This window comes from Taudactylus pleione, unplaced genomic scaffold (genome assembly GCF_031769625.1).
Source record: "Taudactylus pleione unplaced genomic scaffold, aTauple2 ptg000391l, whole genome shotgun sequence".
In the NCBI taxonomy this organism is placed as follows: Eukaryota; Metazoa; Chordata; class Amphibia; order Anura; family Myobatrachidae; genus Taudactylus; species Taudactylus pleione.
The window spans coordinates 8,109,022-8,135,436 of NW_028284792.1; the positions used below are offsets into that span (position 1 = coordinate 8,109,022).

The window sequence follows — 26,415 nt, forward strand, 5'->3', positions numbered from 1 at the left end:
ATAAAAGGTAAGGCCTCCAGGCCCTTTTTAGAATCCGCTTCAGCGCTCCAGGACCGCAGCCACAAGGACCGATGCGCCGACACAGCTGCAGCTGACATCCTAGAGGTCAGCAGGCTTGCATCCAACGATGCTTCCCCAATATAGGAAGCCGCATTTCTCATCTGTCCTATCAAGCGCTCTCTGGATATCCGGAGCATCGTCCGGAAAGGTATCTTCCAAAGCGTTGGCCCAGCTCTCAATGGCCTTAGCCACCCAAGAGATGGCCATGGACAGACGGGCCACTGCCCCAGAGAGAGAGTAGATAGACTTTAAATAAGTCTCCACTTTCCTGTCCGTGGGATCCTTCAGGGAGGAGATAGACGGTAATGGCAAAGTAGCGCTTTTAATTAAGTTGGTGACATGGGAATCCACCGCAGGCGGGGTTTCCCATTTCCTGCAATGAGCCTCAGGAAAAGGGTAGTTGGATGCCAACCGTTTCTGTGGTTGCAATCTCTTGCTGACAACTGCCAGGCCCCCGCCATATGATCCGTCAACTCATCGGACAGGGGAAAAACAGTCGAAGCTACTTTGGCCTTTTTAAAATTAGGATACTTTGACCTGGGAGCCGGCACATCCTCCTCTATATGAAGGATGGATAGCCCGCACCGCCCTAACCAATGCCGGCACATTAATGGAGGACTTAGTCTCCACCTCCTGGGCCACGGCATCCGAGTCAGAGTCCTCATGTACCTCTCAGTCATCCGAAGACACGTCCGTTTTCCTTGAAATGCGCCGCCAGTGGACGCCTTTGGGGGCAAATCACTGTGTAACTTGGACTGAAAAGCCGACGACGAGGCCTCCAGGCTCTGAACAGAGCTGGAGAGGACATCCACCCAGGGAGGGGGTACCGCCTGAGGATACCCCTGAAAGGGCACCATTGACTGCTGCATCACTGTGGGAGACTGTACGTACACAGGCAACCCCGAATAAGGACCCACAGTCTAAGACCCGGGGGGAGACTGCAACAAATGCGGAACACCCGGGGAATGGAGGATGGTAGGCTGCGGCAACGGTCCGCGATTTACGCTAGCACTTGTGAAAACATCGCCCAAGGAGGATCCTGCGCTACCGAGGGTTTAGAGGGACCAGGTACCAGCTGGCACAGCCCGCACAGTCCGTCCTGAGACAAATCCACCCCATCAACCCCTGCCGAACAGGGCCGGCAGGAAAACAACACAGGAGCCAGGGAGCGCTCATTCTCCTCATCAGACATGACACAATAACTTTGCAAACAACGTAAATGGTACCAAAAAAGATTTCACCACAACAGCCTGCGCTCCCGGACTGCAGCCCTAGTCCACTCTTAGGCGCACTACACCTTAGCACATATAAACAAAACAAGAATGAATGGTCCAACGGGCGCTGTCCTTATCTCTAGGTTCCAGATGGAATCTTCCTCTCAATAAAAAGAAAGAAGAGAAACAAAACCACAGTCTATGTGTACATCCAATCTGTAGTAGGTATAACCAAGAAGGACTCGTGAATAACTCACCTGTCCTAGGTGAGATGCATTCATCAAAAGGTATCTTTAAAATTTCTTCCTTAGTCCTAATTTAGGGATGTTACATACAGGTATCCCCCCTGAGAACATGAACTCACCTGAATTCAGGTTTGGATATTCCACAAAAGGTATCTTTATATATCCAATGTAATTTTCTCAAGGGTTTTACCCCTCCAAAGATCAAGTCTGCAATGCCATACAGTGAAACATCTAGGTCCTCACTTATACATACAGCGTCGCTCCATAAAATGTAGGTGTTCAGGTATTTTTTTAAAAAATATATATTTTTTAATTCTCCAAACACAGCAGCATAAAAAACAGCATACAAAACATAAAAATAGTCCAATCCATGCAGTATAGGCCTTCCAAAAGATATAGTTTACATCAGAAATAATCTATATGCAAATAAATCTATGGCCCACCGAATGAAGAATCCCTCACCACCAACGCGTTTCGAACCCCTCAGGTTATTCCTCAAGGTGTGTAGGTATCATCCATGTGTGGGTTTATATACCTACCCTAACCACATTCAATGAATATTGGGAGGAACCCATCCAATATTTTCTCAAAAACCTGGATAGAACTAAACACTTCTATTCATATGTATCCCGAAATAAATATACCAAAAATATCTTTCCTAATCCCTCAACGGGTACAATCCCCATAACAAACTTGCATCTCAGCATTAAAATACACTTTCATAAAATAAGGTAAGGTTTATACGGATTGACAGTCCATCATTAATTCCGGCCCGCATTTCTGCGTCGGCCAAAACGGAATGCCACAATGACGTAATTGGCGGGACATACATTCCCGCGTGTCCAACCGGAGATGACCTGCAGTGCATCCACAATGCCTCCCCACCCGCCGCAAACAAAAATCGGAAGTGTCCAGTCCCCTGATCATCAGGCGCGGCCATCTTCCAATTCCCGGAAACGGTCATACGGAGGTTCTCAATGCCCAGATGGCCGGATATGAAGGACTTCAGACTTCCGGGGATGATTGTGTGTATCCGGAGACCAGGACTCAGATTGTAGCTCCGGTGGCCATTTTGTGTTAGACCAAATTCAGGACTTAGTAATTTTTCACAGGATAAGAAATCCGTACAGGCAATCCTTTTCACCATATCATAAGTGGTGGAATATACATGCGGAGAAAATAAAACATATCAGTAATGGAGATAATACTGGTATTATACAAAAAATCATCCTAATATCAGGTAAAAATAAAAAATAAAACTCCAAAAAATCAAAAACTACATAATACACAAACTTTATAAAAACCATTTAGTCTCAAAATCTACATTTAATCCTGCAGGTGCTAACGATTTGAGGGAATAAATCATTTCCATCTCGGTTTGTGCTAATCTGGTCTCTCTATCATTGACCCTCCAATTAGCTTTAATGACTTTAATCCCACAAAAAGAAACCAAATGGTTTATATCGCATTGATGGATTTGCTTGAAGTGGGCAGAAACATTATGTGTAAGGAGACCTTTTTTAATATTCCTAGCATGTTCAGCAAGTCGCTCCTTCAACATACGTGTAGTCTTACCGACATACTGGTAGCCACAGGAGCACTCTAACACATAAATGCAGTATTTACTGCCACACGTAATAAACTGATCAATTTTGAAGATCCTACCTGTACGAGTAGATTTAAAATGTGTAAATTTACTTTCTTTACTCTTAACTAGTTTACATAAACTGCAGCTACCGCACCTAAAAAACCCTTTGGACAGTATGTTACCTCCTATTTCTGGTGTATTAACAACACTTCTAACTATATTATTTTTGAGGTTACGTGCTTTGCGATAAACAAATTCCGGAGAGACATCTATATGTCCCTGTAATAGTGGATCATGAGTAAGTACTCCCCAGTGTTTTTTAATAACCTTCTCTAGTAGTTTGAAATCACTACTGAACTGCGTAATAAATGGGATATTCCTTTTCTTACCTAAACTTTTTCCCTCAGTTCTTTTAGATAATGCTTTTGATCTATCCATCTTAGCTCCCCTCTCTTTAGCTTCTTCTACCAACTCCATATTATATCCTTTTTGTTGGAATTGATTTTTCAATAACGTTGCTTGTTCCTCATATATATTATCTTCAGTACAGTTCCGTCTAATTCTTTGGAACTGACTGTTTGGGATGCTCTTAAGCCAATTAAAATGGTGATTACTATTGTAATCTATAAAGGAATTACAGTCCGTTGCCTTAATAAAATTTTTTGTTTTAATACAACATTCCTCTACATAGATGGTTAGATCTAAAAAATCCACCGTACTAAAACTGTTTTTAAAAGTCAAAACTATATTGTGCAAATTGCTATTCAAGTGATGGCAAAAGGAATCTAAGAATATTTGGTCTCCACTCCAAATGAAAATAATATCGTCGATATAATGAAGCCAGAGCACCAGACTGGATCCGAATTGATGGCTATTCCAAACAAAAGTTTCCTCCCACCATGCCATAAATAAATTGGCATAACTCGGAGCCAGTTAGGTGCCCATCGCTGTACCTGTCATTTGTAAATAAAATGAATCTTCAAACCAAAAAAAATTATTTTTTTAAATCATCATGATTCCTTCTAAAACAAATTCCTTATAATTCTCAGATACATCCTTTTTATCCCAAAAAAACTTTACTGCTTCTAATCCTAATTGATGGTTAATGATTGTGTATAAGGACGTAACATCCGCCGTCACTAATTGATAGCCTTCCTTCCATTCAATTTCTGATAACATTCTAATGATAACAATCAATGCAATATAAACCATTTGGTTTCTTTTTGTGGGATTAAAGTCATTAAAGCTAATTGGAGGGTCAATGATAGAGAGACCAGATTAGCACAATCCGAGATGGAAATGATTTATTCCCTGAAACCGTTAGCACCTGCAGGATTAAATGTAGATTTTGAGACTAAATGGTTTTTATAAAGTTTGTGTATTATGTAGTTTTTGATTTTTTGGAGTTTTATTTTTTATTTTTACCTGATATTAGGATGATTTTTTGTATAATACCAGTATTATCTCCATTACTGATATGTTTTATTTTCTCCGCATGTATATTCCACCACTTATGATATGGTGAAAAGGATTGCCTGTACGGATTTCTTATCCTGTGAAAAATTACTAAATCCTGAATTTGGTCTAACACAAAATGGCCACCGGAGCTACAATCTGAGTCCTGGTCTCCGGATACACACAATCAACCCCCGGAAGTTTGAAGTCCTTCATATCCGGCCATCCGGGCATTGAGAACCTCCGTATGACCGTTTCCGGGAATTGGAAGATGGCCGCGCCTGATGATCAGGGGACTGGACACTTCCGATTTTTATTTGCGGCGGGTGGGGAGGCATTGTGGATGCACTGCAGGTCATCTCCGGTTGGACACGCGGGAATGTATGTCCCGCCAATTACGTCATTGTGGCATTCCGTTTTGGCCGACGCAGAAATGCGGGCCGGAATTAATGATGGACTGTCAATCCGTATAAACCTTACCTTATTTTATGAAAGTGTATTTTAATGCTGAGATGCAAGTTTGTTATGGGGATTGTACCCGTTGAGGGATTAGGAAAGATATTTTTGGTATATTTATTTCGGGATACATATGAATAGAAGTGTTTAGTCCTATCCAGGTTTTTGAGAAAATATTGGATGGGTTCCTCCCAATATTCATTGAATGTGGTTAGGGTAGGTATATAAACCCACACATGGATGATCCCTACACACCTTGAGGAGGAACCTGAGGGGTTCGAAACGCGTTGGTGGTGAGGGATTCTTCATTCGGTGGGCCATAGATTTATTTGCATATAGATTATTTCTGATGTAAACTATATCTTTTGGAAGGCCTATACTGCATGGATTGGACTATTTTTATGTTGTTTTGTATGCTGTTTTTTATGCTGCTGTGTTTGGAGAATTAAAAAATATATATTTTTTAAAAAAATACCTGAACACCTACATTTTATGGAGCGACGCTGTATGTATAAGTGAGGACCTAGATGTTTCACTGTATGGCATTGCAGACTTGATCTTTGGAGGGGTAAAACCCTTGAGAAAATTACATTGGATATATAAAGATACCTTTTGTGGAATATCCAAACCTGAATTCAGGTGAGTTCATGTTCTCAGGGGGGATACCTGTATGTAACATCCCTAAATTAGGACTAAGGAAGAAATTTTAAAGATACCTTTTGATGAATGCATCTCACCTAGGACAGGTGAGTTATTCACGAGTCCTTCTTGGTTATACCTACTACAGATTGGATGTACACATAGACTGTGGTTTTGTTTCTCTTCTTTCTTTTTATTGAGAGGAAGATTCCATCTGGAACCTAGAGATAAGGACAGCGCCCGTTGGACCATTCATTCTTGTTTTGTTTACAATAACTATGTATCACCGAAAAGAGGTGAGGCGTATAACACCTGCGCACTCCCAAGTATGCAACACAAACAGCCCACAATATGGCACTGAGTAGCACACCACTATATGTGACTGACCTCACAAATACGTAGATTTACATAAGTGAGGTACACAGAAAAGACACCCCTCCCCCACACACCTGCGGGCCTGTAGGAGAAGGAAAGGGATAGTGATAAGATGACAGTGAGAAGAAATTAGCACAGACAGCAGCACTAGCAAAGTCACATACCATGCAGGAAGTTATACTCACTGCACCTTTCGCTACAATCAACCTCCTAGATTCAGTGTCTGGGAGGGCTATAGCGCTGCGAACACTGTCCTTTTGCAGGGGAGAGGTACGCAGGGGAAAGATGGCCACCGGAGAGCTCTGAGGAGGAGTGGCCGTAGGAGGAACAGCCCAGCGACGCCAGCACACATGGGAGAAGGCACGCTGGGCTGAGGGGAGGAGCTGCTAAACCAGGGAAGGCTGTCTCCCCTGGCTAGCAATTAACCCCAAGGACGCTGGTCCAGCAATTATACCCTGGTGGTCCAGCAGTCAGACGGGGTATTCCATTGAAGGGGGAGCCCGCCGCCACTACTAGTGCCGCCAGTCTGTCCCCAGAGACCGGCGGCTAAAGACTGCATTTTTACCCCCGCGCGCAGCGCGAAGCGTTGCACCCGGCTTACCTGGCCCCGTGCTTCCGGCAGCAGTCAGTGGGAGGTCCCGGAGCCACGCTAGTACTGACTCCGGGGTCCCGCTGCGATCCCCAGATCAGTGCTGGCGTCGCAGCGCCAGCGGGGCTGTTGGAGCGGCAGCGTGGACGTCCAGATGGACAGTCTGATGCTGCCGCTCTGAAGAGCAAAAATAAATAAATAAAATCTTCTTTTAAAAATAAAAATAAGCTTAGGGGCTGCTTATGCAGCCCCACCGCGTCAGGGTGACCCAACTCCGGCCAGGCACCAACTAAAACTGAGATGCCTGTAGCTCAGGGGCGGGGTATAGAGGAGGATGGACCCAAGTGCATCCTGGGAGCAGCAAAAGCTTTAACTGCGTGGTGCCCGTGGATCCAGATCCAGCTATACCCCAAGGTCAACTCTGTGGATCCCCTATGGACCCTGAAGTAGAAAGGTGCTTGTGAACGGGGGAGTGGATGTGCGAACGCAGGCATGCCCTACCATCAGAACAGAGTTTAATGGGTGTGCATAATTAGCAAAGTAGCGTCATTGAACATGTGACTTGGATGATTTTTCCATGAACTGCTCACACTGCTTGTGGGAGCCTAGGTCTACCTTAAGTGCTGCGAGCAGCTCCGATGGCTCCCGATGGTCCCGATTAATCCTACATTTCCCAGAGATGACATTTGTTGCGAGTGGCAAGGGGGTGTCTTTAAACACTTGCGAGCGCAATAAGCCCTCTGCCGCTAGGACATAGAGGCGTCCTTACACCGCAAAGAGCGAGTGCATGTTTTGCATAGACGGCCCCTTTTTGAGAGCGAGCGGCCGCAAATAGCGTCCGGGTCTGAATCAGGCCCTATGACCCTTTCTTCAGGTTATGGCATCACAGTCACAATGCTTTTTGCTAGTGGAGGATGAACACGGGATCTAGTTAGAATGTCGACAGGTTCTGAATGCTGACATGGTATTTAGGGTAAAAAGAGCAAAAAACTATATCAGTCTGGTGCAGACATGTTAAATAATTACATTTTAACCATGTTGAAATTTTTGAATGTCGACATTGATTGTCGACCTAAAGTCTATGTCGTCATTTAGATTGCCAACATTCAGAACCTGTTGACATTCTGAATCACTACTTTTCATACCATACCCGATGAATACAGGGTAAGGATTAAAAAAAAGAATTAAATTGGATTAATATAAAACCATTTATACCATGAATAAACAATGTATACATTACATATATGTAGTCATCGCTTCCAACGTTACATTGGGCTTAGTATAGATTAAACGATATATAGTATGTCTTCAACATACTTAAATAATATTTTAAAATTTCAAGTTGATTAAAAAGAATACCTCTGATGCCATGTTGTTTTTAGGATATCTTCAACTACAGAGAGATCTGAAAGACAGAATAAAAAAATTAAATAGGTTTATCCTAAACATAACGAAAAATCTTAAATCACAACTACAGGCTCACAGTTTACATGCTTTTTTATGTTTCACCACCCACTGAAGAACTTTATCTTTATATTATTAGGACACAGACAAGACCCTTACCTTAAATGCATTGCTGTATGCAGCCAGCCATGTACTTGTAATAAACAGCTCCCCAAGTTCTTAGTAACAAACAGCAATCATCACCCAGATTCTTTTTTTATTAAATAGCCCCAAATCATATTTTCTATTGCTGCCCATTGTGGGCCTAATATTATATACAGGGCAATAGCAAGACCTATGCAGGCCCCATAGCAAAATTTCAACAGGTCCCCCCTGTGCAAATTATTTTGCAGTTTATCCATTTTGATTTAATATTTGCACAACAGTATCTTCCTTATTAGCTGACATGAAGGATTAAATTAAAGTGATTAGCATATAGTATAATAAATGAAAAAATATAATTTAGTCTTCCTAGTGCTAAAATGTTATACGTGAAATACTAATAAATCAGTCATACCCCTTTTACACCTAGAACCCAGGTCCAGCCCGGGTCACTGAACACTGTTTCAAGTAGTGTTACAGCTTGAGACCAGTTTACACCGCAGGCTGGACCTGGATTAATGCCGAGGCTTCTCCTCTATCGGCGCTTGGATACAACATAATCTCCAAGCGCCGGCTCTAGGGTGTTAACGGGACCCGGGTCAGATGACCTGGGTCACCCGTTCGCACTGCAGGGTTACATGGCAGTGATGTGCGGTGATGTGAGGCAGAGCCTTTCCTGTCATACTTCAGTATACTCCAGAGTTTTGACTATAAATATTTTAAAAAAATAAATAAAATAAAAATTATTATAAATATGTTATTTGTAGTACTCTAATCATTTTTATAGTCAAAACTCTGGAGTAAAAAGTGTATGGCAGGTGAGGTCCACCTTTTCCATACGTCCCTGATCAAAACTCACCAAATTTCCAGCACTATATACTGCTGCACCTTTGTATAATGCTCACATGCACCCTCAGGGTCATATATGTATCTGTAAATCTGGCTCTGATACTAGCCAGTGCCTCCCCAGCCATTTACCTCACTGCACGTTACTGTTACATGGGTCATTCCCATGTTAAACCTGGCTTGCTACCAAGGCTGGATTACCGGGTCCCTCGACCCAGGAATTCAACCCTGACCCGCGACCCAGGTTGACACGGCAATAACCCAGGTTATTTGGACACTGTAAAAGGGTTTTTCAGTAAGGAAAGGTGGAGCAGACTGGGCCGGTGACAGCAGATGCCTTGCAGCAGCACAATGGAGACGGCCTGGACCTCAAAGCAGCCCCATTCTCTGCACCTACTGTCTGAGATCTGCTGCAAAATTGGACAGGTGTGGAGGAATATACTGGATGTTGTATCTGTGTCCAGATCTCCAGCAGGACTGTGTCAACAGTCTGGTCTGGAGTTTGATCCTCAGAGATACGTGTGTACCCATCTTAAGTCATGCAGTGTCAAATCAGATGAATAATTTGCTTTATCCATTGTTTCTAATTTAAAAACTGCAGATATAATGTAAGGAGGTGTCTAAAGGGGTAAGGGTAACAGGCCAAAACTTGTTATATAGTCTTTACCTGAAGAAGTTATTCAGATTCTTTTTCTGAAGATGTTGCATTTCGGGACCATATCAGTAGTCGTTATCCAAAGTCACTTAAATAAAGCAGGAACTACTCAGAGAGTATTAATGTAGGACAAATGTCACCACGAAATGGCTGCCAGTAGCTAGGCATCCCTTATATAGGGCTGTGACCTGCACTGTGACATCACAATGCATGCAGGCAGCAGCTAGAGAAGGCTGTAGCTTAGATCAGTCCCACAGATCCGGGCATATACTAGCCCACCTACTCCCCCTGGACGAGTTTTTACCAGTCCAGGGAAGCACAAGGTTCTATCCAGCACCACAGGAGCATAGAAGTTCCTTAAAGATCTGGACCCTCTCACCAGCCGCGAACCGGAAGTGGCGGAACTATCAACACAGGAACACAAGAAACTTCCCCTTTTAGGGTATATAAACCCTGGACTTTTCTCGGTAAAGAGGCGAAGCGGGAAGAGTTATAGCGGCACGTTAAGTACCGCTATAATACATCTACCCCAGTGTGTGAGACACTGTGGACAAAATCCGGACTGTCTACAGTACATACCAATGCTGAAATTCTACCACCATCCGGTACACAGGCTCATAGGCCTCTATTTGCTGCCTTATTTTATGCATTTATATGCTAATTATATGTTCTATCATTTTATCTGCTGATATATGTTTATGTATGGTCAAATGTGGACCGATTAAATTGTCACTTTTATATGCAAGTTACACTATGTTTCTGTCTCACTCCTCTGTATTTCATGTATTTGGAGTTTGATGACAATTGACACTCAAGAGATTAATGTAACCAGTTTTATCGTATTTATTTACTTTCTCCTTCTTGTTGATTTATTCATTGAATATCTGCCTTTTTACCATTACTATATTTTATGGATTAGCGCCATAGGTTATACACACCAGACTTTTCGGATCTCATTATTTCTTTGGGTTTTAAGGTAACCCCTGTGCAGGGCCGGATTATAGGCGGGCGAACGGGGCGGTCGTCCAGGGGCCCCCACACATTTGGGCCCCCACACATTGCCCCTACCTGGCCCACTCTGCTATCTCCCTTGCCCACCCGGCATCCGCAAGCATGGCTGACTCGCACACTGCAGTTGGACCCTTCCCCTACTCACCTTCCAGTCCAGGGTCCAGTCCGGGTTTTCCTCAGGCGGCGGAGATGTGCTCCTCGGCGCTCTGCTTGCTTGCCTGGCTCCTCATTCTACAAGCCCAGGCTGCTGCTGCTCCTCCTCTGTGAAAGCCGGGCCAGTGACAACACCTCCGGCAGAATGAAGACGGCAGCCGACGGCGTGATGCGCACCACTCGTGGCGGGTCCTGACAGGTAATGCAGCGGGTCTTGGCCCCCTCCTTGTATGTGCATTTTGCCCTCCACTGCCCATTGCAGCTGTGATGGGGGGCTCCAGCCGGCAACCTTGCATTGCAAGATTGTACCTGGCTGCCCAGAGATCTCCTTTCTGCCGGCTCTACTGCTCCCAATGTTCCCTACTGCCATGTGTCTTACTATCATGCAGGGACATAGGAGAGGCAACAGGCGGTTAGTGTCTATTTGATTGGTTGGGGCCCCCACAATTTAGTTGCCCCGGGGCCCCCACAAGTCTTAATCCGGCCCTGCCCCTGTGTTTGGGTGAGCGGGTTCGGTTTTACTCGGATCTTTAAACGGCATTTTATTGGCTATCGCCTATCATGTGTTTTGGATAGCCAATATAATAAATCCGAATTTGCGGTAAAGTGGCGATAAAACCGAGTAAATCCGAGTAAAACCGGACCCGCTCACCCCTAGTTAACCTAGGCTGCTTTCCCAAGTGCACTAAGGAAGTGGTATTTCATTACATTTTTATTAGGACATTTAGGTGTTTGCTTACTCTACCCACATGCAGAGTAAAATAAATTTTTTCTTTCTCAATTCTATACAGTAGATTTTCTGCCAACAGTAGGCAAATATGACTATAATTGTCTGTATAGAGTTCATTCTGCACTTGATAACTGACTTGTCCATTGGCATACTACAACGAGCTTATATTGCATTATAAGTGTACCGACACTTACTATTATAGAGAGAGAGTCTCTCACCTGTACTATGATGTCTTCCTCCCACTGGAGCAGCTTCTCCTGTAGCTCGGCACAGCCACAGACGTAAATAATGGGAGTGAAGAACAACGCTGAGTTGTCGTGTCTGTCATGTGTAGCCCACCTCCTCCGACTCATATAGCCAATCACAGAGGAGGAGGCTGGACCATGGCTGCCGGTTGTGTATATGTCCCACTACTACACAGGAACTGATCACATGTGGGGCAATTCTAATATTGTGTTTGTGACCTCATAGCATACAGCAACGTGACGTCACAGTGCGCGGCGTTCTGCTCTAGAACCCTGGTTGTATGTGGCACATGGGGAGGACAGCCTTCCCCTTGCTCCGGGTACGTGGGGTCCAACCCTGCGTAATCCGGTGCCACGTTTTACACCATCACCCCTGCACTTATTCTTTAACTACAGTGTAACAACCAAGTGGGGGGTTGGGCAGGAACAGAGTACTTAGACACATTGCATACATTCCATAACATTATAAATACTTATTATTGGTTAATTTTCGCCGAATTACAGAACATTATCATACGTAAGAAGATAATAGCAATATTTTCAAATAATCGTATTTTATTAGATGTAGCAGAACCTTACTCGGAAGGAACCATTATACCTGTAACTTAGTTTCCGAGGGACTGGATATGGTGTAGGACGGCGGGGGACACTCGAGTATCATGGAAGTGTAAGATTACAATGTGTCTCACACAGAGTAAATGTAATGTGGTGGTGCACTGTCCGTGTGTACACAGCTATGATAGCTGTATAACCGTGCTGCTGCCTCGGCTGATCGGGAACACATTGCTATATGTGTGGGCACAGCTTGTACAGCTGTGCCCACACATATAGCAATGTGTTCCCGATCAGCCGAGGTACACGATTTCCCCCTGAACTCTCCCCTGGAGCTCCCCGGCAGTCCTGCACACGATTTGGTATGAAAAAGCTGCCAATGTGACACACGATCTATCGTGCCTCCTAACTACTCCAGTGCATCCTGAGATTGTCAGATCTGCCCTACAGCACGGCAGATCTGAAGATGCGATGTGCGACCAGCGGGGACTCACGATTTTGGCATATTTTACACGATCTGTTGTTCCAATGCGCCGGAATTGGCCAGATCGGGTAAAATATCGCTATGTGTGTGAGCATAGTACCGATGGGCTGATGTTGTGCAGCTGTCACTATTACAGCATTCTATATAGTACCGATGGGCTGATGTCCTGCTGCTGTCACTATTACAGCACTCTTTATAGTACCGATGGGCTGATGTCCTGCTGATGTCACTATTACAGCATTCTATATAGTACCGATGGGCTGATGTCCTGCTGCTGTCACTATTACAGCATTCTATATAGTACCGATGGGCTGATGTCCTGCTGCTGTCACTATTACAGCATTCTATATAGTACCGATGGGCTGATGTCCTGCTGCTGTCAGGGGGGAGGCAGAATACTGTTTTGAATTGTGATATTATTAAACAGTGGGACAGGGATATATGGGTATGAAATACCGCCGGCCATGCGGCTGGCGGTTCGATTCCCGTCAGCGGCAGCCCGACAGGAGCAGAGTTCGAAGCAGCGGAAGCTCGACAGCGCTGGAAATCCCGATCGTGGATAGGTAAGTATAGACTAACCTAACCCCCCTAACCCTCCTTAGCGGTGCCTAACCCTAACTTCCCCCCCAAGTGCCTAATCCCCCCTCTAAGTGCCTAACCACCCCCTTCCCCGCTGCCTAAACCTAAGTCCCCCGGGGGGGTGCCTAACCCTAAGTCCCCCTTGGGGGTGCCTAACCCTCCCTCCCCCTAGTCTAACCCTCCCGGGGGGGGGGTGCCTAACCCTGAGTCCCCCCCGGGAGCCCTAAACCTAACCCTCCCCCACCTGCGGCTGTCCGCTCGCGGCGCCCGGCATCACTACGATCGTGATGCCGGGCGCCGGTCTCCCGGCGTCGGGGAAATGCGGGCGTCTACATCTAGACGCCCGGCATTTCACCCTTGCCGGGATAAGACAGTCGGGAAGCCGGCTGCCGGTATTTAGGCAGTCGGCTTCCCGATTGCTTCCCGGATAAATGCATTTAATTTTTTTCTAATTGGTTGTATTTTTATTTTATTTGTGTTACAGGCAGGATGCAAATGCAGCTCTCCTCAGTAATTATGAGGTATGTACATACAAAGATTGTTATGTATTTTGAAAATGGGGTTTGTTTACATGAAACAAAAGTATTATGGACATATTGTTATGCTATAATTGCATTAGTAGATACATTGCCAGCAGTGCTTTTTGTTATGGTGTCTTTAGTGTTCAAGGTTAGGTTATGTGTGTACTGTTTAACCCTGTGTTAGGCAGTGCGGCACTTCTAACCTTCCCCTTCTAGCCATCTCCAACACATTCAATCATAAATTCAATCAGAGTTATTCTTCTATTTATAATAATGCAGTTCTATTAAAGAGTTTTTTATAGATATTGAAATGTTTATGACATAAGTTAAAATAAGTTTAATAGAAATAAAATTTTTGAGTGGTTTACACACCAGGACAGAGGCTCCCAAACTAGGTGCCATGGCAACCTGGGTTGTCGCCGGGGCACTTGCAGGGGTGCCACTGGCTAGTGGTTCAGTACCAAATCAAATTATTTATGGTGGCTGCTAATTATTATATATGCGGACAAACATAGCGCAGCCCTGTCCACCACCACATAACTAAACCTAAGCATGACAGGTAAGCCCAATTTACTTAATTTAATAATCTTTGCTCAATTTCTCAACAAGAAACTTTTGGCCTAGAGGTACCATGAAAAAAATGCTGATACTCTGGAGAGCAGTGATTCAAGCCCACGTGTCTAGGCGTTCTCTGTGCCAGTCCTAAGTGTTAATAATACCTGTTGTACCTATAATTTGAATGTTATGATAGAAATTGAAGCTCCACTGAATTGATAGTAATTCTAGCTGTAGCTTTTGCACGGCGCTGCAGAGCCAGTGCAAATAGTGCAGCTTTTACTCTCAGAGCAGGAGATATACCAGGCTAGCTGAGAGGAGACATGTGGTCAGACTCAAAGCGCTGCTGTGTATATTAAGTGAGCCAGCTGAGAAAGATATGTAGCCACTGTAAGCAGCACTGCCTTATGTGATAACTCGGCTGCATGAGAGAGATATACGGCCAGAATCAGCAGTGCCACTTTATATTATACTATTACCCCGTGTGTATGAACCAAGCTATTAATAAGTGATGAATGGGAACAAGCACCTGTAAATTAAAATAAATTAGATGAATTACTGGCAGGCTGGATACTCTGTAATGATCTGTTTGTTAGCCACTATTAAACCAGACTCTTGAGATTGATACAGTGTTGCTGTTCTGGAATCAACGTGGTATTGTGGAAACACAATTACAAACAGAGAAATGGTCTATAATGTGTTACATCATAATATAACACCCTAGTAAGGGGATTCATTTGGTTGATATATTAGATTTGTAAGCACACATGATTATAACTGGATCTTCTCAAATGAGACGTACACACGTGGGTTAATAGTGTTCCCTCTAGCTCCGGCGGCAGGCAGGGCGCCGGAGCTAGAGAGGGCAATCGTGTGCGCTTGCCGAAGGCGCGCCCGCCCGAAAAGGGCGTGGTCATGAAAAGGGGGTGTGTCTATAAGTCGCGTCCCCTTTTCGTCATACTTGGGGGCGTGCCCGGCATTTACGGACATGCCGGGCAGCCCGCAAGCGCTGCAGAAAGGGAGAATAGATGCCGGGCGCATGCTCTATTCTCTGGCGGTGACCGGGTCAACGCATGTTTGTCCACCCGCGGGACACTGCGTCCTGCGGGTGAGAACGGCTCCCACAGGCTGTTAGGGCAGGGCGCTTTTTGCCCTCCTCCTGGAGGGCAGGGTGCTTTTTGCCCTCCAGAAGGAGGGCAGGGCGCCGCGCCCCGCTAAAACAGCCTAGCGGGAATGCTAGGTTAAACTAATTGCAGATACTCTCTATTAAGCAGCCAATAATTTGAGAAGCATAATAAATTTAATAGGTACACAAAGGGACACTATGTGACAAATATATAGGACTGAGCACACATATTTTAATATGTTCTGTTATATGTAATATTGTATGTTTTGTATTTTGCTGTGTTTGTTCACCCAAGGGTGTATTTTAAGAATTATAATAAAGGTTATATTTTATTTTTTATTATAAGTAATAGTGCACTCATATAGGGATTCTTCCCTTCTCTCCTTTTTTGAAACAGTGATTCAAGAAAGTTTGGGATCCACGGCACTAGGGCCATATTTGTTAATTATCGGGTCCTAGACCCAATAATTAGAATTTCTTATCACCACTACTTGTGCCAATAAGAAACTATAGATTGCCATGATATATGAAGAAACACCCGCAGGGACGGGCTCAGAAAGGTGTCCAATGCAATTCTTTCACTTCTCCTTCGAGAGCTGGGTGCAATACTTTGCATGCATGAGTGGTGAGTGCTGAAGAGGTATTCTATGGATCCCTCTCTTGTAACTCTTGCAGAAAGTAGCCCATAGGGTACAGCGCCTAACGCCATCTGGAGATAGCGTTAACTACCCGGCCCACGCTCCAGAATGCATCTCATTGCAAATCCCGGGCAGGTATATTGTATTGGGACTGTAACTAGGTGAAAGACTTGGGAGAAGAGCTCTCATATAGTATAAATCCTGACAAATAGCAATGCCTAGTTTAATCCAGTTGATGAAGAGTAATTTAGGAATAAGTTTAGAGACCACAAATATTGAGAGGGGAGATTATGGAAGAACCAAGTCTCAGTGGTGCACATAGGAGTTTTTTTTTCCTGCGATGGAAACAAACTGTCTCTACAATGGTTAACTTTGCAATGGTGAGGATGCAAGTTATTGAGGGGCAGGCAGGCTCGTTTGATTGGCTTCTGCTACTGTACAGTTGACATGTGCCCCTTTCAGATAATTCACCCTGTATTTAAAATGGACAATTCTCAGCATACCATACACTCAACCTCATGTACCACAGTAAGACACTTCACACAGTGCTATTTGCTCCTTGGAAGCCTTGTAATTCTAACTATATAATGCTAGTTTTAATTGACAGTTTAACCATTTCAGCTCAGCAGATCTATGCAATGTGTGGGGGGACACTTCATAGTTAAAATTACTAGGCTTGTAGCACAGGAGCAAATAGCTTATGTCTTACATGTCTGAGTGTTGTATGAGTTTGTGTGTTCAAGTCCACTGCATGACATGCTAAGCATTGTGTACTTTAAATACAGGGGAGCTAACTAAAACTTATGCTGGTGCACACAAATGTATGAATATGGTATAGGAGGTTTGGTGTTTAGATTCCTAGCTTGGAGTCTTCTGAAAGTGTGATTTATTTTATATATATTGAAGCAGCACAAAGTCCGGTGCCAGGTCCACACAATAGTGAAATAGAGCATACATGCCAAACCCAGCAGGATAAGGACAAGACCAGTAGTCATGTCAGTTGATGAAGTAAAGATATTTATTGAAACATCTGGTTGACAGAACAGATACATTCAGTGCCTAACGGCAGGGGCTAATGTTGCCGGTTACCATGTAGGACACTTATAGCACAGATTCAATTGGTTAATTGATGGGCCACTCTTCTTAACACAGCTTGCATGCTGTGTCCCACTTGGGGGCATACTGTAAGCAATAAACAACTAATGAGTTCCCCCATGCAACAGGTAATGCTGGAAACAACAGACAACAACAAAATGAACTGTCAGAAAGGCTGGCATCTGTATAATTTGCAACATAGTAACTGTGGAAACTGTAAATAATAAACAGAAATCCAAAGAAAAAAACACAAAGAAGAAGCTAAACTTGGTGTCAGTGTGAAATGCAAGGCAGTAGGCATCACACTCAATTCTTGATCAAAATCATTTGCGTACGCATTACACGAAAAATAGAATAGGTATCCATTAACATCAGACCTCTCTGATATTAAAAAAACCTAATGCAACCACAATAAATAGAAAAATATGTAATGAAAATTAATGAGCAAATCATGATTATCCATTATTCTTATAGTGTGCACAACATATGGCAGTGTGTTGTGAAAATGTGTAAATCCTCGTGTCTGTTAGTTGAGACAAACGCTTCTTTGATAGATGACCTGTGCTGGCTGAGAAAGAAATCGTTTAGTCGCCCTAACAGTGCACTGAGTTGAATAACTTCGGAAGCTCCCTCCCAGCGCTATCAACAGCGCACTGAATTGAATTCCCTTCATTAAAAGTAGTGAATAATCAGAAATCAGCGATGGTAGAGAGTTTGTAGGGATTCCAAATTCCCAGGTAATTTAAAGATGTGACTTGTCACTTATATGGGTGCAGGAAGAGTAAGAGATTCAAATAGTCCTGAGCAACTCCGTAAGCTCGAGCCTCAGATTTAGAAGTATTTATTTTATAGGAGGAGGCCTCTGTGAACTCCTGGAGAACAGCGTTTATTGCTGATAATGAGGTCTCGGGGGTTGGTGACAAAAAAAATGACATCATCCACAAATGGGCACATTTCATGCTGGGCATGACTGATATTGGAGGGGTGACATCTTATTTTTTTGCCAATGGTTCCATGACCAGTACAAAGATAAGTGAGGACAATGCAGACTGCTGCCTAGTTCCATTAGACTTGTGGCCATCCAGCTGCTGTGGGAACATATATCCCAGCATGCCCTGCCACAGTTTTAGCTTGCCCTAATAGCAAAACTGTGGCAGAGCATGTTGGGATGTGTAGTTTCACTGCAGCTCGATGGTCAAGAGTTTGACACCACTGCATTAGAGAGATGGAAAAACTAGTAGATAACCCATTACTGAAAACAGGGTAGTCATCGGGTGAGGATTGCCCGTAAGAAGAATCCCTGGAATTTGTATCAGGCAAGGGCCTACAGCAGGGGTAGCCAACCCTGGTCCTCGAGAGCTTCTTACAGTGCATGTTTTCCAGGTCTCCTCACAGAATCGCAAGTGAAATAATTAGCTACACCTGTGGATAATTTCTAATGTGTCAGTAATAACTACACCTGTGCACCTGACCTGGAAAACGTGAACTGTTGGTAGCTCTTGAGGACCGAGGTTGGCTACCCCTGGCCTACAGCATAGTCAATCACAGTTTTTGAGAAAATTATTGCTATTTTGTAACGGGTAAAATTTTATCTACACACTGCTTTTCAAGGTAAGTACAGTATTGCCCAAGCACTAGCAAGAGTTAGAACATAAACTCACCATACTATTAAATGATAAAAGGGAGTACATTAGAAGTGTGAAAACATTATATATTTGTATTAAGCACTCATTCATGGGATACACTGCAACCATACAGTGAGAGTGCTTCTATCCACAACTATTTCCTTATGATTTGAAGAGTTTTATGTTAACAAGTCCCATCTACAAATCGCAAATTAAATAGGATTTCATTTGAACACGTCTTACTATTAACAAAGAAAAGCAGTGTTCTGAAAAGCTGTAGTTCAGTAATCAGATCTGTGTCTGCAGTTAACCCATTATTTACTCATTGCTTTTATTGTCCAAATAATAATTTTTTTTGGGATTCAGGTACATGTTCATTTCATTAGTATTAGTGTTCATTTTAGGTACGGCACGGGGCAGGGTGCCGGACCGTAGAAAGGACACTCTTTCGAGCGCACGCTTTCAGAAAATGGGCTTTGCCACGGAAAAGGGGGCATTCCATAAGACTCGCCCCCTTATCATCACTCTTGGTGGCGTGCCCAGCACTTACGGACATGCTGGGTTGCCCCCAAGCTCTCCTCTCACTGTGAATAGATGCCATGCGCATTCACTGGTGGTGAGCGCTGCACCACAATCTTTCCCCCCTGTGGGACACTGCAGCCCGTGGGTGTGGATGGCATCCGGCAGGCTGTTTTAGTGCAAGCAGGGTGGCGCCATAAAGGCAGGGCGCATTCTGCCCATTTGAAAACCAGGCGCCGCGCCCCGCTCAAACAGCCTAGCGGGATGTGTTAAGTAGGATGCATAAGATTAATAATTTTAGATTGTATGAAATACTTTAATGAACATTCCTTAATAACTCTTCTTTTTTATGTTAAAGGTGTTTCAACTACTTACTGATTTAAAGGCACAGCAAAGGGAGGCAAGGAAAAATAAGAACAATGTTGGGCAGCAGAATCTTAATACCATCATGTACGAGGTGAGCTTTAAATATCTAGAGTAGTGCTTCAAATTTCGATAACTAACACCTTCATCTCTGGGTAAACTGTACTGACACGTTACTTTGCATGGAACTACTGTATAAGATTTCTTTTTTGGCCCTTAACCTTGTGATTTTTATACCTTAAGGCCCGTACACATTTGATGTCTAGTGTATGCCATCATCGTTAGCGACGGGACCCGGCGGGGTGCTGGCATCGGCAAGTGCATACATACTTGCCGATGCCAGGAGCGACAGCAGGGGCCATGCATAGCTCCCACTGACGATATCGTCCTTCGAACCTGTGGGAGCGCGCATCGTCAGCTGGATCGGATGACATATCGTCTAGCGTGTACCCGGCTTAAGAGTCCTCAGCAAAATTAGTTAAACACATAATGAATTGCATATGTATTTATGCACCATTAAGGTTGCCTGCTGGTTGGTATTTTGCCCACAAAAATGGAACTCGGTAGTAGGGCAGAAACATAACCAATATAGGAAGCAATTTGTTATTTCCAGAAAGGTGACAAGCGTGTGCACCATGGAAATACACCCAATCACACAGAGCGACATCACAGAATCATGCAAATATACAGCATATTCCTATACAGTGTATATTAACAATTGATTCTATTTTATTCTGCCACATCAGTATTAATTATATTATATAGGTAATTTTAGAGTAATTTGCACAGCTTCTCTTGTTTTTGTTACCTATATAGGAATATCAATAGAACAGGAATGAGAATTGATAACAATAAAGGGAATGAGAGTAGGTCATTTTAAAATTTGTTTGGCATTTCCAGGGACAGTCACTGTCATCTGGGACTGTCCCTAAAACATAGGGATAGTTGTTAACAATTCCCTTTTAAAAGCTGGCTGAGCTTCACCTTTCTGAACACACTCACCATAATAAGAGTTGCCAGTTCAGACAGGTGGATTTATTTATGCCGACTCGTTAATGATAAAAGCCAGCAGCTAACATGATAGAATCAGAAAAACAAAAGCACCTGCCAGGTCTGCTTCGTTCAAAGTAATTTTTCATATTACCATATTAAAGTATTGTATACCAGTTTTTCCTTACATAGAATATTGCCTACACCTGCCACACAGACACTACTGCACAAGAAGACCACAAATGACTGAGATTGAGGTGTCTTTCAATTTATTGTCATGGTTAACTCTAAAACAGTGCCCCCCTCCAATCCTGGTAACATTAGTCCGGAGGAGTACTTATGGTGTGAGATGACATTTTCCATTTTGTTAATGAGGTCATCTGCTACCAAAGACCCTGAGCACCATTTGTTCTCAGGAGCCACACCTGCTGTTAGTGATTGGTATCTAGTACTGTTACTGCTAAACTAGGTAACAGGGTGTGTTTGAAGAAGTCAATCAAAGATGTTTCCATAGTATTATGGGGCAGATGTATAGATCCACTACACGATAAATTGGACGATTTGAACAAGAACGATATTGCTCATCGTCTGCAATATCGTGCAGTGGATATGCCGTCAATGAACAGAGATGCTCGCTCCCGCTGGTCGTTGTCGGCATCTTTCATCGCCTGTACATGCAGGGCAACCTGACGATATTGTCAGGTTCTGCAAGTATGGGGATGAGGGAGGGTGACGTCACTGAACAATATATCATTCAGTGTAAGTGCTCAATGTCGTTAATGACATTGAGCACATCACTGTCGGGGAAACACTAGACAGTATCGCTCATGGAGAATATCATCTAGTGGATACCCGTCTTATGAAGCTGTGGAGAGTGATAAATGACCAGCCACTCAGCTCCCAACTGTCATGTTACAGGCTGTGTTTGAAAAATGACAGTTGGGAGCTGAGTGGTTGGTCGTTTATCACTCTCCACATTATCACTTCCCAGAGCTTCATACATCTGCCCCATGTGTGAAGCTTGACTGCTTGTAAAAAGTGATGTCATCACATTGGCATTTAGTGACAGTTGGTATGACCTCTGACCTCCCCACCAGTGTCAGTGATGTTACTTACAGAGGGTTCCGGCATAACACATCTACATCCTCCATACATCTGTTATTTCCCATCACATACCACCTCATGATGACAACACAAACACTCCTGAAAATCAAACAATCACAACATTGTCTACAGCCAAAATGTTATAATAGTATTGGCGAAAAGAGAAAGGCACTTAGGGATGCATAGGCCACATACAGGAAGGAAAAAATGAGGATGTCCTAAAACTTACAATTGTAAGGATGAAAATAAAAAAGGTAGTGCTAAGTATCTATATAAATCTGCTAAGGTCTGTCCCACTTCAGCATGCATGCACAGCGGGAGCATGGGCACACTGCAGGGGTAAGTATATATACAACGAGGAGAGGGTGGGACTGAGTAGGGGGACGGAGCTGCAGCGGATTGAGGTGACCCGGCATATGCTGGGTCTGACACTAATAATCTATATAATAAAACCAAGTGCTGATAAAACTTGTCATCACATTGGTGCATGCACATTGGTTCGCTACCGCTGAGTCTTATTAAAAAAATCTTACACTATAAGCACCCTGCTACCCTACCACCCTCCCTCTAAGCTAATACAAGATAATAGTAACGTTTAAAAACAAGGTCTACTATGCAAACATGTGCAGGCCAATGTAGTGCCTTGTGTGTCTGGTCATTGTGACAACTGGAAAAACTAAGGGTGTGCCTGTGGAGGAGCAGGTACTAAAGAAGTTTAAAAAGAGATCGGGGTGTGGAAGAGTAGATCAAGAAATGGGCAGGGGACAGAGTAGGAGAAAAAGGGGGGAGAAGGAGGAGGAAGTGTTTCAGAGAGAGAGAGAGTAGGTGAAAAGGAGGAGAGGCGCTAAAGAAAGATGAAAACAAACAGGCAGCGCTGGGAACAACAGCTGGTTCTCATGTTATAGCTCAGGTTTTCCAGTAGAGGGCACCCAAACCACCGGCATGTGTACACCATTCTTTCTGTTTTAATAATGATTTCCATGTGTACTATTAAAACATGCTGACATACATTTATATTTATGTTAAACATGTCATAGCTTTACTCATCACATATGTATAAAATCTACAAACTAACATTTATTATTTCCAATTGTGATGGAGCTAGATAGAAATGTCTTCATTTTTACCATACCATATTAAAGCTCTTACATGACATTATAGCCTTAAAATAGAATAGATCTCTCTCATTGCCTATTCACTTATTTTGGAAGTGGATTATATATTTACATCACGATAATAAGCAGATATACTTCACTGTTACTTGATACCAGGTTACATATTTGAATGGATATTATTATTAAGAATAAACAAACATCTGTTTCTTTTTTTTTTTTGTCCTGATTGTTGCGGGAGCATGTAGCAGACGCAGTCACAAAAGGTAGATTGCGGCATCTTGGAATGTAGCAGGCAGAAAATAATATAGGAGTCCGATATTTTTGTGCATCTAGCCACAGCTAGGTTTATTATGCCAAATGTATTTTTGTGGGCATGTTCTCTCAGTTTCCTCTCTCGTTTTGTTTGCTCTCGTTCCTTGCTTGCTCTCATTTTTGTTCTCTCTCGTAGGGCGGGATGTAATAGAGACCGAGTCTGCCGGAGGTGCGGGATGCAGACTGATCTCGATCGTTTTTTTTAAAGTTGCAGTCATTTACAAGGCAAAGCCTAACTGGCTCGATCTCTATTACATCCCGCCCGTAGCGTTCATTCTAGCACCCTGCACCTGTCACAACCAGTTCCTCTTTCTGTGCCTTCTAGCACACTCTGGTCTATATTTCAGCAGTTTGTTGCATTACCTGAGTTTGCTAGAAGCACCAGAGCAGAGAGCGACACCCCAGGAAGGAAAGAGGAACTTCATGGTTTGTGATAGTGTTCGTTTTAGCACCCTGCACCTATCTCTAATTCATTGAGCTTTCTAATTTCGGTTAGGCATACCTTAAAACAGAGATGGACCGAAGAACAGCCCCAGAAACCCTCTTGGAGCTCTATTTTTTATCTATACTTTGTATTTATGATTTTAGGTGTATAATTAATAAAAGTGATATAGGATTTTCTATACATCCGTTTCTCTATTAATGGTATTGAATTTTTATATGATTGGTATATAAGCGCCGGTCTCCAGAGATATATAATTTCATATTCCTTAAAGGTTGACAGCCTTTGTCTGGCTGCTGATTGATAGCGTACTTTTGATTTTATCTATCATTTCAGTTCCTCTTTTCTGCCTGGGGTGTCGCTATCTGCTCTGGTGCTTCTAGCACAATCAGCTAATGCAACATACTGCTGAGATACAGACTAGAGTATGCTAGAAGGCACAGAAAGAGGAACTGGTTGTGACAGGTGCAGGGTGCTAGAATGAACACTACGAGAGAGACACATAGTGTGCTAGAAGTACCAGAGCAGAGTGACATCCCAGACAGGAATGAGGACCTGCACAGGTTTTGACAAGTGCAGGGTGCTAGAATGAACACTCAGGAGTATATTTACTAAAGTGAGAGTTTTTAGAAACTGAGATGTTGCCCATAGCAACCAATCAGATTCTACTTAACATTTAACTAGCACCATCTGGAAGCTAACAGCTAGAATCTGATTGGTTGCTTTGGACAACATTTCCACTTCTAAAAATTCTCACTTTAGTAAATATACCCCATAGAATATTAACATAATTATGTATAGTTCTCAGAGTTTGATACAAAGTTGTGTAGAAGGTGTGTATATGTGTTTTTTTTTTTTTTTTAAATAGTGTATATGTTAGTTTTGATAAACCCAAATTTATTCCTTATCCCAACTCTGTCCCATATATTTTTTTTAACTTCGATCCTACTAATAACATCATTGTTTTAAAAGAGAGAGAGTCCAGTTACGTGAGGTATTTCCTGATTTGGGGACTTGCACTGTCATTGTGTTGGGTTTATTGATCTGTTTTAAAGAAGTGCTTGACACTGGAAACTACTTATTTTATTTACAGATTGCTCAGAATCCATGAGGATTTGGGTAATATTTAATGGGGAAACAAAATACTTGTTAATGAGTGTGGAAGGCATTACAATGACCTGTGGGATGCACAAATATATATGTAAATAAATAGGTATTGTTCTGAACGTGAATAACTTTAAACCACTTCTCCAAGTACAAGATATGCTTGACTTAAAATACAGGGCCTGATTCAGAGCTGAACGCTCTGACCACAGTGCTCGCTCTGAATCAGGGCCCTCCTCCATGAAAATGGAGCGGCCTCCTGGCCGCTCGTATAGCTGTGGGTGACCACCCACAGCATATGCGAGCGGCCAAAAAGATGGTCGCGATGGTCTTGACCATCGCGACCATCGGACTTGCGACGGAGACCCCGCGGTAGGGTCTCCCTGCCACAAGCCCTGGAGTGATTTTGGCTCTATCAGAGCCAAAATCACTCCCACTGACATCACTAGTGATGTCAGTGGGGCCGGCTTCAGACGGTAGGGAACGCCTCCGTCTGGCAGGCACGCCCACCAAAGGGGGCGTGCTGTCAATCAACATCGACAGCACGCCCCCTTTGGTGCGAGACCCGGAGCGATGGAAAGCCCGTCGCTCCTCGGGTCTCGCGCATGCGCACGACGGAGCTCCCTCCGTCGTGCGCATGCGCAGTGGGGAACATCGACCCGCTTGCGAGCGTCCTGACGCTCACGAGCGGGTCTGAATGACCCCCACAGGTCCAAGTTCCCTCTTTCAGATTTTGTGCCCTCTTAGTAGTTGTTAGTGATCACACCCTACAGAAAATATAAATTATCCAGAGATAATCCAGATTATATTCTCCATTATGAGTCAAATACAAAGCAGCGGTCTCTTCATTTAATACAGTAAGTGTTCTAATTTTCAAACTATGTCTCGTTGGCAACCATATTAATCCTATACAGTGTGTGTTTATAATAGGGGTGAGTGGGTTCGGATTTCTGAAATCCGAACCCCCCCCGATCCGAGTCCGATCCGAGTCCGATCCGAGTCAGGCTCGACTTTTCCCGCCTGACTCGGATCTGAAATCGAGGCAAAACGTCATCATCCCGCCTTCCGAGTCTCGCGGGTTTTGGATCCTATATAAGGTACCCGCGTCGGCGCCATTTTCTCACTCGGCTGTGGACAGTGAAGAGGGAGGGTGGGAGTTAGGGCTGGCTGGGCTGTGTAGTGTAGTGTAGTGTAGTGCTGCTGTTGTCCACTACTTCAAAGTCCATAGGGGCTGGCTGTGTTGTGCTGTGCTGCTGTTGTTAATAGGGGCTGTGTCCACTACTTCAAAGTCCATAGAGGCTGGCTGGACTGTGTTATGCAGTCAGTTCTCCATAGGGGCTGTGTCCACTCCAAAGTCCTGTGCAGTGTCCCAGTCCTAAAGGGGTGCTGTAGTGTTGTCCAGGGGGTGCTCTGTCCATCAGGGGTGCTACCCCCAAGTGCTAAAAAAATAATATATTTTCTGTGTTTGTGAATTGTGTGCGCAGT

At 43.7% G+C, this 26,415-nt stretch overlaps 2 protein-coding genes across 2 annotated transcripts in view; one reads left to right on the forward strand and one right to left on the reverse strand.

Annotated features, from left to right (window-relative positions):
- ASL (argininosuccinate lyase) overlaps nucleotides 1-12,123 on the reverse strand; it is an 81,047-nt gene extending 68,924 nt beyond the window's left edge. Inside the window, exons 1-2 of the mRNA XM_088445944.1 lie at nucleotides 11,780-12,123; nucleotides 7,981-8,026 (exon numbers count right to left, since the gene is read on the reverse strand). Of these exons, the coding sequence (XP_088302070.1) occupies nucleotides 7,981-7,992 (12 nt within the window). The 5' untranslated portion in view covers nucleotides 7,993-8,026; nucleotides 11,780-12,123. The remainder of the gene's footprint in view (nucleotides 1-7,980; nucleotides 8,027-11,779) is intronic.
- Nucleotides 12,099-26,415, forward strand: part of CRCP (CGRP receptor component) — a 38,472-nt gene continuing 24,155 nt past the window's right edge. Inside the window, exons 1-3 of the mRNA XM_088445945.1 lie at nucleotides 12,099-12,473; nucleotides 13,906-13,942; nucleotides 19,859-19,957. Coding sequence (XP_088302071.1) covers nucleotides 12,466-12,473; nucleotides 13,906-13,942; nucleotides 19,859-19,957 — 144 coding nt within the window. The 5' untranslated portion in view covers nucleotides 12,099-12,465. The remainder of the gene's footprint in view (nucleotides 12,474-13,905; nucleotides 13,943-19,858; nucleotides 19,958-26,415) is intronic.